The sequence below is a fragment of the Schistocerca cancellata genome, chromosome 1, assembly GCF_023864275.1.
Source record: "Schistocerca cancellata isolate TAMUIC-IGC-003103 chromosome 1, iqSchCanc2.1, whole genome shotgun sequence".
NCBI lineage: Eukaryota > Metazoa > Arthropoda > Insecta > Orthoptera > Acrididae > Schistocerca > Schistocerca cancellata.
The window spans coordinates 777,985,544-777,997,880 of record NC_064626.1 but is presented as its reverse complement, the minus strand read 5'-3'; the positions used below and the strand labels follow the sequence as shown (position 1 = coordinate 777,997,880).

The 12,337-nt window shown below is 42.7% G+C and overlaps 1 protein-coding gene across 1 annotated transcript in view; it reads left to right on the top strand.

Annotated features, from left to right (window-relative positions):
- Positions 1–12,337, top strand: part of LOC126187405 (nuclear hormone receptor FTZ-F1) — a 219,090-nt gene that overhangs the window by 195,378 nt on the left and 11,375 nt on the right. Inside the window, exon 5 of the mRNA XM_049928474.1 lies at positions 7,911–8,169. Coding sequence (XP_049784431.1) covers positions 7,911–8,169 — 259 coding nt within the window. The remainder of the gene's footprint in view (positions 1–7,910; positions 8,170–12,337) is intronic.

Genomic DNA, 12,337 nt, shown 5'->3' with positions numbered 1-12,337 from the left:
CTGCCCTTTCCCGTCTTCTCCAATTAAATCTTCAATTCCTCTACTACAAGACGACCTCGTTTCAAATTATGCCCTATCCAGTGTAGCCCACTGTAGCTTTCTAATCTTTTCTGTCAACAGCATCCACCGCTCTTCTGCAATTCTTCTCAGTACTTGTTTCGAGGAAAGTACACTAAACGCTACTCAGGATACAAGAATCTTCACATTATGGCTCGTCACTGTTTTCAAAATAAATGTCATAGACAACGTTTCAAGACTCCCTGTGTTAGCAGGATTCGGAAAAACGGTAGATTTTGCCTTTTATGTTTGACATTTCGGATCCAACACATTGTTCCGAACAACATTAGAAATGATGCTGTACTAAATGGTTTTACACCATTGGGACGATGATGGTACCATTTTCAAAATAATAAATGCATTATAGGGGGAAATATCTGCCACGAGAACTCTGCACCTATTAGTTTATAAACTTTGTGAAGGCGGACAGGTAGATGCCAAGTCACTGTAGTATGTAAGGCGACGGCGACAAATAATGTTACAAAATGAGGTCTTTCGCAAAATACTAAATGTAGATATCTAGCATCAGCGATGTTGACGTATTTCTGCGCGAGGGCGAGTTAGTCTTTGACTCCCAGAGCACTCGTCAACGTTCGGTCTTTATATGCTTTGTAGTTACGGAATCAAAAAATGCATAAGCCGTGAAATAGTTTTAAGTAACGGCGGAGTAGAACAAGTAACGTAACTGAGGGGTGAGCGGAGTTGGCAGTACCCGTCAGCAGCGTTGGAGGGAACCAGAGTGGCCCTTAGTGCTGGTCCGCCCGTGGAGAAAGTCGTGTCCAGAGTGGCACGATGCACGGAGGGCGCGTGGCTTCGAGAGGAGACGCACCGGGCTCCGGCGACCGCGTGCTGCACGCTATATTTAGAGCGGTAATGAGCGCCGGTTTTTCTTTTCCCTCGCGGTGCCGACGCGGCCTGGAGGGGAGCGAGCGTGGCGTAATGCGTCAATTCCAAGGCCAGCGCAACTTTCACACGGCGCAGCGGCAGCGCTCGCGGCAGTCGGCGTGGCGGCGGCGGAGGCGGCGGCGGCGGCGGCGGCGGAGCTGGCCCGCAGCGCGTATCGCCGCGTCCATGCCGCCCGCCAGCAGTCGCGGTTCCATTCAGCCACGGACTCGATGTCACGCCTGAGCAACAGGCGGAAGTATCCTCCTGTTCTAAGCATCTGCATACACACTGTGCAAACCACTGGACAGATCTTCTTACCATCATTGGCTATGTTGTGTTCTGTTCCATTCATGTATCGAGCGAGGAAATATGACCATCATATTTTCTTATAATCCTTTCTGAATTCTAATAGCTGCCATTAGTTGTTTCTGTAGTCGTCAAGTCCGGATGTCTCATCTAAGCGTGACAGTTATCACAGGATTCAAGATTCAACTGTAAGACCTGTTCCGCCTTCATGTAGCCCCCCCCCCCCCCCTCACACACACACACACACACACACACACACACACACACTGGTCCAAAGACCAGTCAAATTTTGGCTGCTCTACTGCTTAGTGAGCTCACCGGACACAAAATTCGTTACCCCTAATACCGTGTGACCTCTCCCGGATTCCGTTAGGAAGTGAGTCCACAAGGTTGTGCAGGTACGTCGCATGCAGGTTAAAGTACTCGCTGAGGATTTGATCGCGCAATTCCACCAAATCGTGGGGATGCTGATGTATGCGTCTTACTCACAAGGGAACCTCCTTATCGCACCCCCCTCAGATTTAGATATAAGTTGGCACACTGGATAGGCCTTGAAAAACTGAACACAGATCAATTCGAGAAAACAGGAAGAAGTTGTGTAGAACTATGAAAAAATAAGCAAAATATACAAACTGAGTAGTCCATGCGTAAGATAGGCGACATCAAGTCTAACGTGAGCTAAGGAGCGCCGTGGTCCCGTGGTTAGCGTGAGCAGCTGCGGAGCGAGAGGTCCTTGGTTTAAGTCTTCCCTCCGGTGAAAAGTTTAATTTCTTTATTTTCGCAAAGTTACGATCTGTCCGTTCGTTCATTGACGTCTCTGTACACTGTAATAAGTTTAGTGTCTGTGTTTTGCGAGCGCACCGGTAAACCGTGCGATTAGTAGACGAAAGGACGTGCCTCTCTAATGGGAGCCGGAAACATTTGATCGCAAGGTCAAAGGTCAACCGATTCCTCCACAGGAAAACGCGTCTGATATATTCTATACGACACTGGTGACGGAATGTGCGTCACATGACAGGAATATGTTGTCGACCCACTTAACTTGTACACTTGGCGAATGGGTAAAAAGATTCTTCTACCTTACCCGATTTCGGTTTTCTTGTGGATGTGATAATTACTCCCAAAATAGTGATGAAAACATAAGAGTTTGACACACAAACTGAAAATAAAAAATTAAACTTTTCACTGGAGGGAAGACTTGAACCAAGGACCTCTCGTTCCGCACCACTTACGCTAACCACGGGACCACGGCGCTCCTGAGCTCACATCAGCCTTGATGTTGCCTATCTTGCGCATGGACTACTCAGTTAGTAAATTTTGCTTATCTTTCGTAGTTCCACAAAACTTCTTCCTGTTTTCTTGATTGATCTGTGTTCAGTTTTTCAAGGCCTATCCACTGTGCTAACTTATAACTAAATCTGAGGAGGGTGCGATGGGGAGGTTCCCTTGTCAGTGTTCCTACATGTCCCACAGATTTTTCGTGAGGTTCAAGTCAGTCGAGACAGGCCAGTCGAGATGTAATACGTTGTGGAAGTGTTCAGAGGACCAGTCACATATTCTTCCAGCCCGATGAACTTCGCCGTTGTCGTTATTATGTACCTGTATGAGCAATGGCATTTTGTCAGGTGACCGATTCCAAATGTTCATTGTATGCAGTTCCCATCGCAATGTTCTCTCGCCAACAGGTTGGGGTGGACCTTCATTCTCTGCCTGCAGCAATGTCGGCTTGGAAGCGATTTTGATCCGCGAGTCGTGAAACGCGTCTCTGGTCCCTCTTAGGATCTTTTTCCGCCAGCAGTTCTGACGCCGTGTTTAAAGATCACGTGTTTTACACTACTGGTAGTAGACACGTTAAATAGTCCGTCACGAAACACCAATAAATCCAGCAACTTCACACACCATATGGTCATGTGCACGACCAAACCGATTGCCTCTTTTTGCCACTCTGTCACGTCCTTGCGTTTACCCATGTTCACATACAACGTCTGCCTGAAACATAACTGTCTCACTGTTAGTTGCTACATTATGTCTATGTAGAGGCAGTGCGTCCACAGTTGATCACGTAACTTGATCGGTGGAAAGACTTAACGATTCATCTGTGCATGCGCACTTGGGTGACTATCTTGTTGGCCGGTGAGTTTATTAACATGTTGTTTTGACCATCCTCGATTTAGGGATGGTGAGCAAACGCGATAGGTAATTATTTCCGTTTTCCGTTATCGCGATTCACTTTTCTGTATACAGCTACACAGTATTCCTCATGTCATCGTGTGCTGTACTTTTTCAGTATCTTTGCCGCTCCTAATCTTTCCTATGTGGGGGTGAGGAAGAAAGACTATCGGCTTGACCATACAGTACTGAGAGGAAGCGATATTTTCCTTCAGTCTTTATGACCAATTAAAAGTAGTTGTCGTCGTATAACACTAATGGTTCGGAAACCCTAAGTGGTGGGTTCAGCCGCCCAGACCCACGTTGGCCCGTCTGCGTGCGGATGTGTGATAGTTATATCGAACGAGTATTTGTAGAGTGTAGGTGAGTGTAATGGATGTTTGTATAGTGTAGTGTTGTGTATGTTCTGTATGGTGATGAAGAAGGGAGGCGGCAAAACCCGGCGCCGGGGCACATAGCGTACTCCTCTCGAATAGCACAGACGAGGCCGCCGAACTTAACATCCAACGGACGGATCACCATCAACCGTGTCGCGTGTCGTCACTTCATGAGACACTGCGGAGAGGTTTGGAACCTAGTCCAGGACATTGGCGCAAAGACTGTTGATCAGGGACCTTACGCCACCGCCTCGCCTCTCCTTGCCGGCCAAGTACGCTCAGCGAAAATTTCATCCACCACCAGGACCCGAACCGGCTTACCTCCGAGTAGAGGGCCTCCGCCCATGCCACAATTAAAAGGAATATTCTCCGTGGTTGACAACGTCAGTCTAGTAGCGACCCTCACTGTAATGTGTTGAAAGTTTCTCTGACGTTCTCGTGCTCATTCAGAATGCCGAATCAGGCAGCTCTTTCCTGAAACCTCTCTCACTTCTCCATTGCTTCATCTAGGTAAGCTACACAGCGTTTTTCAGCACTTATCAAATGATTCGACGAGATGTTCGTAAGCGGTTTCCTTCGTGGTGTATTCCAAATGGCACGGAGTCTGACATCGGCCTTTCGCACAACGAGATTTGATTTCGTCGTTCCATGATGAATCGCTGCGCATGTAGTAAACTTTTTTACTGGCAAACGCCGTCACCCTGTTCCATCAGCAATAGCGTAACGAAGCAATACTGAAATATAGGCGCCCATGAAATATCTCATAAGTTTCTTGTAACATTTTGTTCAATCTCTTTCATGTTGTTTCGTTGCTATGATCTGTTCACCGACTATAGTATTTTTTGTTGTTGTGCTTCGAGGATTAGAAATAATTTCATCAATATCGATACTGGACGTTTAGAATATCATGAAGATGTTTTTTTTTTAAATTTTCTCGTTTATTGTTTTTTGCTCTATTTAATTGGAACTAAAAATACTGTTTCTTCATACGTTAGAGAACAGAATGCTCTGTACAGTAGTAATTAGAAAAGGTAGCGAAATCAACTGTATAAAAGTTGTGTGACGTATTGGGTGGTGGTTTCAACTAATAGATCACTTACCCTACAAATGTCGAGTTTAAGTCACGTATGCTTGGTCCTCCGCAGTTTGTAAGTACTTGTTAAAGGGCCTTTTGATGTACACCGTGAGACCAGTATTCGGGCATATAGCAAATCCTGTGACGGTAGTGTCCAAGACGACCAAGAAGTGTGAACGTTTATTGTCTGTCAGCTGTAAGAAGTACACACGACAACCGCCGTACCACAGAAATCCAAATCAGCTTTAGCGTCATGAAGATTTCGTTCTTGATACACAGGTTATTCGAATGTTTTTATGTGCAGCTCTTGTCTCTTAACGAACTAAACTGAGTACGCATTTGATAATGGCGCTATTTTTTTTTTTCACCGTAATAAACAGATGGGATGCTAGGCACCTCTTTAGCAACTGTCGCTGACAAGGAGAGCTTTGGGTTGCACGATTTCCGACAGCAGCGCTGTTCCCCGCTGCTGCACCAAGTTCCATCTGCAGGTAGCTCCTTTGAATCCGGAAGGTGGCACAAATTTTCGTCGTCTCTGTTTGATAGGACAGGTGAGTAAGCTGTACTGCACGCTGATGTCATGAATTATACACCAGACTACTTTGCATTGTCTCATGAAGTAAGGTCGTGTGTCACCGTTGGAGATCAGACCATCGGCTGGAGCCTTGATGGTTAGCGACAAACTTACTGCTATCCGAGAGAAGTTCGCTTGCACCAACTTTTAGTCCGTCGCTTCCATTCGTATCCATAATGATCCGAATAAAACAAGAGGAAGACAACTTAGCGTAATACTAGATTTCACAAGCGCTCATCACTGCTATCTCACTCTCCAAGATGCACGCTGCACTGCGAAAGCAGTGTGAGACTAAGTTACATATGTACTGCTCCACAAGCACTCGTGAATAGAGTTTAAACGTTCAGCTTTGAACTGATGAAGGTACTACATAAGTAGAGGGTAATAGCGTTAATTGACGTATGTGTTTCCTCGAGGTCTTTTTTTACTAAAGCGACGAATGTAGTAGATGTAGCCGCAGTAAAGGGTTTGCAATGCAAACTGTCCGATCCAAGAACCGTGTTTCCTCATGTATCTTATATCTGGTGTAATATAGTTCGCATTTATATTTTACGCACAAGTCGTCTACGTTTAGTATTATGAGTGTATCATGCCTAGAGCAAGCCATAAATTTTGCTCCTGCACGATTTAGAACGGTTAACGTTGCCTAGAGTATTTTCCGCCAGTGCCCGGTAGTTTAGAGGATTGCGGTGTAGCCACGGTCGAGTTTGTGGAGCCGCTTCTTGCGAGGAAGCGCGCGCTACAGGTGTCGTGGGTCAGCTGCGTACACATGGAGCGTCGTTCGGTGCGCTCTGCGCAAGCGCCGGGCCGCTGTGTGCACCTCTTATTTGTTACGTAACGTTTAACTGCCTTGTTTTCCACTGTCTAGCGGCGCCCCCTTTCACGGTCGTGTCGTCGTTACATTTTCGCCACCTCTACAATCCCTAGCCGACTGTCCCGACTTTACTCAGCCGTTGGTCGGATGAGAGGCTTGTTAAAATGGTCACTCCGAAGGCCCCGACTGTCCATTTTCATGCTGTTCTATACACAGAATGTTACTGTTTGCGAATTCATTTGGCTCCGTTTATCCCCACATATTGTCGAGCTTGCAGTACACGTTAAAGTAGCTCCCGCCAGCTAAGTTATGCAGGAATTGAAGAAGTAAGGTAATAGGTTTTGTTTGTTCGACGATGTCACCCGTTTTGTCACAAATATTTATTCCTCAGATGCAGCTCTGGCGTAAAAGATCTTGGGTGAAAAGGACGATCGTTGTATATAGAGCGTAATATTTCGGAAATACGCTGTTGCCAGTTTCGTTCGTTCTAGTAGGTGTCATCTCGCTCTGTTGCTCAAATGTTCTCATTAGACACGATAGCCTGGTCGCTCACTCCAGAGTTCTCGAATGGGAAGGAGTAGGAACGAGACCCAATAACTTAAAAGTTATTATATAATGCGGCAAGTTACGTTATATACTGTCAAAGCGAGAAATTAAGATCATAATTAAAAGTAATTTAAATCTAAGATTGAAGGAGAAACGAAAGTTGATAATGGAAGGTGTTATTAACTGAAGTTTCTTATTTTATTTATTCGACGGTAATAATTAGAAAAAAGACTGCTTATAAGTCTTCCACAATCAGTTCATTTCGGCCTTTATGTCTATTTTCAGCCAGAAGTAACAATGTGCATCTCTAATAAGGAGAATAGATAAAATATCAACGGGTGGAGGCGGTAGTAGCGATAACGAATAAAATGAGAAGCTGTTGCTTGTAAGAGTAGTCCGTATGTATACTGAAGAGGTAAGGCTGTGGACGTTTCATAAATTACGAAAAACAGATATCGTTGTCATTTCTGTTATAATATAACAGCCGATTTTATAGAGCAGTAACAGAATTGGAGCTCACTCAGCTACTTTCGATCTGGAGTCGGAGGATCCAGGAGTAGCCTACAGAAATTACACTACCTTTTCTGTACCGCCAACAGTGAGGGCGGAGAACACTGTCTCTGTCAGCTGTGCCCTGCATATTGCACAGATTGGTTTGCAATTCTGAGAGCAATTGACGTTGCAAGATTTGCAGCAACAGTGGTTTAAGTTAATAATTCTTTCTCTCCTTTGTTTTTAATGGTAATTACGATGAGTTGAATTTGCTCGAATAAATAATATAGACTTACTGAGGCTGGATTGGGCTCTTCCTCAGATGATACTGCAGACGACAAAAACAGCCGCTCTGTCGTTACTTTGTGGAAAGGGAAGACACTGAACAGCCTAAATTAAAAGCAGCTTAAAAGTTAACCCCTGGACGCCAAATAACTATAAATATTTGAGAATCCATTTGGCCACTTATAAATTCCTGTTCAACCATCAAGACTAGGTGAAGGAGTTCACTTTTGTATCTGGATGCCTTGCACCAAAAGAGGAACATACAAATTAAAGCTGATTACTGGGCATGCCATGAGCTCATTATTATTATTATTGTTGTCGTTGTTGTAGGTGGATGACCAGATGAAGCTGCTGCAGCACAGCTGGTCAGACATGCTGGTGCTGGACCACATGCATCAACGCATGCACAATAACCTGCCGGACGAGACGACGCTGCCCAACGGGCAGAAGTTCGATCTACTCTGCCTCGGCCTGCTGGGTGTGCCTACTCTAGCCGATCACTTCAATGACCTCACTGCCAAGCTGCAGGACCTCAAATTTGACCTCAGCGATTACATTTGTGTCAAGTTCCTGCTGCTCCTCAATCCTGGTAAACAACTTCCTGTTTTTACATTGCTCTTTTCTCTCGATGAATACCTATCATTTACTTTACTATTTGTCAAAAGCATAACATTAATGGAATTTACTTTAAATCACCACGATGAGACATGCTTTCAGTTGTCCCAGAATATTGTATGAGTGAAGAGCCTCACTCCTCCTCTCCCATTAAAAAATTATCTTTGATACACTGCAGTATGTGAGAAAATATTATTACATCTGTAAAAGCCAGGTTTCCCTTTTTCTGTAAAGTAACTCTGTAGTTCCTTGCCTTTGTTACAACATTTATAATGAATTGGAGAAGATTAAGTGAAGCTGCCAGAGAATAAAGGTGAGTTGCCAGAGAACGGCTGCAGAACTCAGGAGATCCAACTGGACAACTGATTTCTAATGTGATTACTTCCATCAACTGTTTATTAAGACAGTATGAACATACTTTTTGTGTAAATAATTTTGTTGGACTTTTACCTTTGCCACATTGCTCCAAAATTAACGATGCAATCAACCATTAAAATTTTTTGTTATCTTTACTCCTAAAATGATTCAAAATTCCTTTCTAATGAAATTTTATGGGCAGCTAGAATTAATTCTATCATTGTCAGAGTGTTTTGTGTGTCAAAAACTCAAACTGAATGCAATTCAGATTCCTTGTTAAATAATGGATCCCACTATAACTGACTGGATAGGTCAGAGGAAGACAGTGCCTACTAAAGCACTGTGGTGTTCAAACTGACCTATGGCTGAACATAGCTTCAATTTTAAAAAGATTTGTGAAGATTAAAGATAAACAATAATTATGATTCCAGAATGATTCTCATTCTGGAAACATCCCTCAGGCTGTGGCTAAGCCATGTCTCCGCAATATCCTTTCTTTCAGGAGTGCTAGTTCTGCATGGTTCGCAGGAGAGCTTCTGTAAAGTTTGGAAGGTAGGAGACGAGGTACTGGCAGAAGTAAAGCTGTGAGTACCGGGCGTGAGTCGTGCTTCGGTAGCTCAGATGGTAGAGCACTTGCCCACGAAAGGCAAAGGTCCCGAGTTCGAGTCTCAGTCAGGCACACAGTTTTAATCTGCCAGGAAGTTTCAATAATTATGATTCATTTCATAACACCAGTTCTTGCAGCCAGATAAGGAAAGAGTGCTATGTAAAAAATAGTTCAAGGTTCGCTTTTAATAGTTTCAATTGTTCTGAATGTAAGGCATATTTTGGTAGTTGCATTTATAAAATGATTCAGTAATTGCTCAGAGCAACTGATTTTATTTCATTCACGTAGACATTTCAGTATTAATTTTGTGCTATAGGGAGGTACAGAATATACTTATTTTCTTAGGTGCTGTGCAACATAATTCTGTCCCACATAGCATTTTCTTTGCATGGAAAATGGATTTTTCAAAAATCTGTTTCTAAAATACATTGTTACTAATTTTGTAAGTTACTCTATGGCAAGTGTAGGGAAACAGAAATAAATTTTAAGTTTTTTAATCGGTCAGGTTAAATTATCTCAGGTAACAAGAGGTAGAGTTAATTGAAACATCAGTTAAAATGTACAGCATTGTACTGAATTGCCAAAAAATCTTGTTTTGCCATGAATATACATAAATATCTAAATGGATAAATGAAATTATTATGCTTACCTGAAAAGCATTCAAGAGAATGATGCAAAAGCTGAAACTAGTGACATGCAAACTTGCTGTAAATTTAAATGGCTTCTTCATGATTCCGTGGTGGTTATAATTTCTGAACTTAGGCAAAACAAAATCTTTTTCATTACAATCAAAAATACAACACCAATCAATTTATATTGATGTGTTTCAGAGATACTTTTACAGATTTTGGAGACAGGTTCCTTATTTCAAAACAAGAAGAAAGTGTGCATAAACATATGTCCAAAAATGGTTCATTTGATAGTTACAAGAAGAAAGCGTGTACAAACATATGTCCAAAAATGGTTCATTTGATAGTTTTTAATGAAAGGTTACACTTTACGTGATTGGAGCTCAACGTCCCCCCTCCCCCTCCCCCGTTAGCTGAATGGTCTGTGTAATGGATTGTCAATCCTCTGGGTTTGGGTTTGATTCCCAGCTGAGTCAGGGAATTTTCTCTGCACATCATCATCATCCTTTCATCCTCACCGACTGCAGGTTGCCCAAGTGGCATCAAATTGAAACACTGGCACCCAGCGAACGGTCTGCCCAATGGGGCCCTAGCCATACGATTAAATAAAATTGGAGCTCATCAACAAATAAACACATAATAAATGTTCAAAATCTCCTCCTCGTGCTTCTAAGCATGCATGCACTCATCAAATCATAGACTGTCACACCCTTTCAAATAATCCCGACAGTTTCATATGTTTCCACTGCCCTCCAAGACATGCTGATGAAGAGTTTCTGCATCTGGGTGGTCTGCTGGACAGAGAAATTGCTTAAGGTGCCTTCGGAGATAATAATCCAAAGGGTTGAGGTCAGGGAAACATGAAGAGCATGGAAAGCATGGAACTGTTCCTCCTCTACCTATTCATCTATCATGGAAGATACTAGCCAGTGCATCTTGAACACAGAGGCTGAAATGTGCTGAAGGTCCGTTATACATAAACCATGTGTTCCTTTGTATTTGCAGGGGCACATCTTCTAGTAGACCTTGGAGAATGTTCTGAATAAAGTCTCTGTAGACAGCAACTGTAATACATGCTGGAATAATGTGTGGTCCTGCTGGACAATCACCTACAGTTCCAACCCCCACATTAATCTTAAACAGACACTGAAATCTAGCCTGTACTGTAACACAAGGATTGCAATTTGCCCTTATGAGCTGGTGGTAGAAATTTTTTATTCCATCGCTTCCATACATTGCCTCATCTGTAAACAAAACTGAAGAAGCAAACAACGGATTTGCAGTTTGTGCAACAAATCTTTTTCAGAAGTTCTCCCCTGCTGGGTGACAAGCAGGCATAAGGCCCTGCACACATTGAAGAAGATACAGATATACAAACAGTTCATGAATTGTCATTTATGTTGAACTTGGAGATACACCACGTGACAGGGCCACTTGTCGTGCACTGATACCTGGCTCTTCTGTGACAGCTTTTAGAATGTGCTGTTTTTGATTGGGTATAAAAGCAGTGTGTGGTCTTCCTCAGTCAACAATCTGTGGTGCTATCTCGGCAATGTGACAATACGCAGCACAGTCATCAAAGGTTGGATGACTCAGCTGTCTTCAGTCTGGAAATCCCATCTGACACAGCTCTACAGCCTCGAAGCACTTTCAGTTAACCTACTACCTGTAGTACATGAACACAATGGACACAGTAAAGACTGATGAATGTAAAGAAGTCTCAGTGGCAGAACAACACCATGTAGGATACAATGAGTCAAATGGGCACATAAATGAGTGAAGTTGTTGGGTTATACTTGGAAAGCTGCACAACATAAACTTTTATTGATAGTTTGGAAACGGAGGGTTTTTAGATAAATGTTTATGTGAACTTTTTTGCTTGTCTTGGTTAAGGAACCTGTCTTTGAAGTATTTTTGAAACACCTCATACATGCTAAGAAATATTTTGGGTTTTCTGTCATGTTCAGTTTATGTAATGTATTTATACCTTCATCAGCACCGTATTCTTCCTGACTGCAGTTTAAATGTCACTGCCACCTTTTACTGTGTAACTTGTAGCTACTTTTTCACATTTATATGCATAGCACACATGTAAGTTTCACTAGTGCAACACAGTATCTGCCATGAGGCCTCCTTGTGATTTGTTTTCTCAAAGGGGCAAATATTAATTATTAGCTGTGAGATTCTACAGCGACTGTGTATACAGCCATTTCACTGTTTGGTGATACTGGAGCGATGTTGGACAATTGAGTATGATTGGTGAAGTTTATGGAATAAAGTTTATGGAAAATCTTTACAAACACTAGTGATTTTCATACTCTAGGTAGTACTTTACATTAAAAAATGCAAAATAGCCACAGATTTTTATGCATTATTGAATATTTAGGGGCACTATTGCACTAACTGACATGAAAGCCTTCATTCTTGGTATTAGAGACCTTATCTTATTGTTTTACTGAATGAAACCTCAGATAGGAAGTTAAGTGTAATGAGATGTTCTTCTTACTGTATGTGTTGTCTAATATCATGTAAGAAAATTATACTAGCTT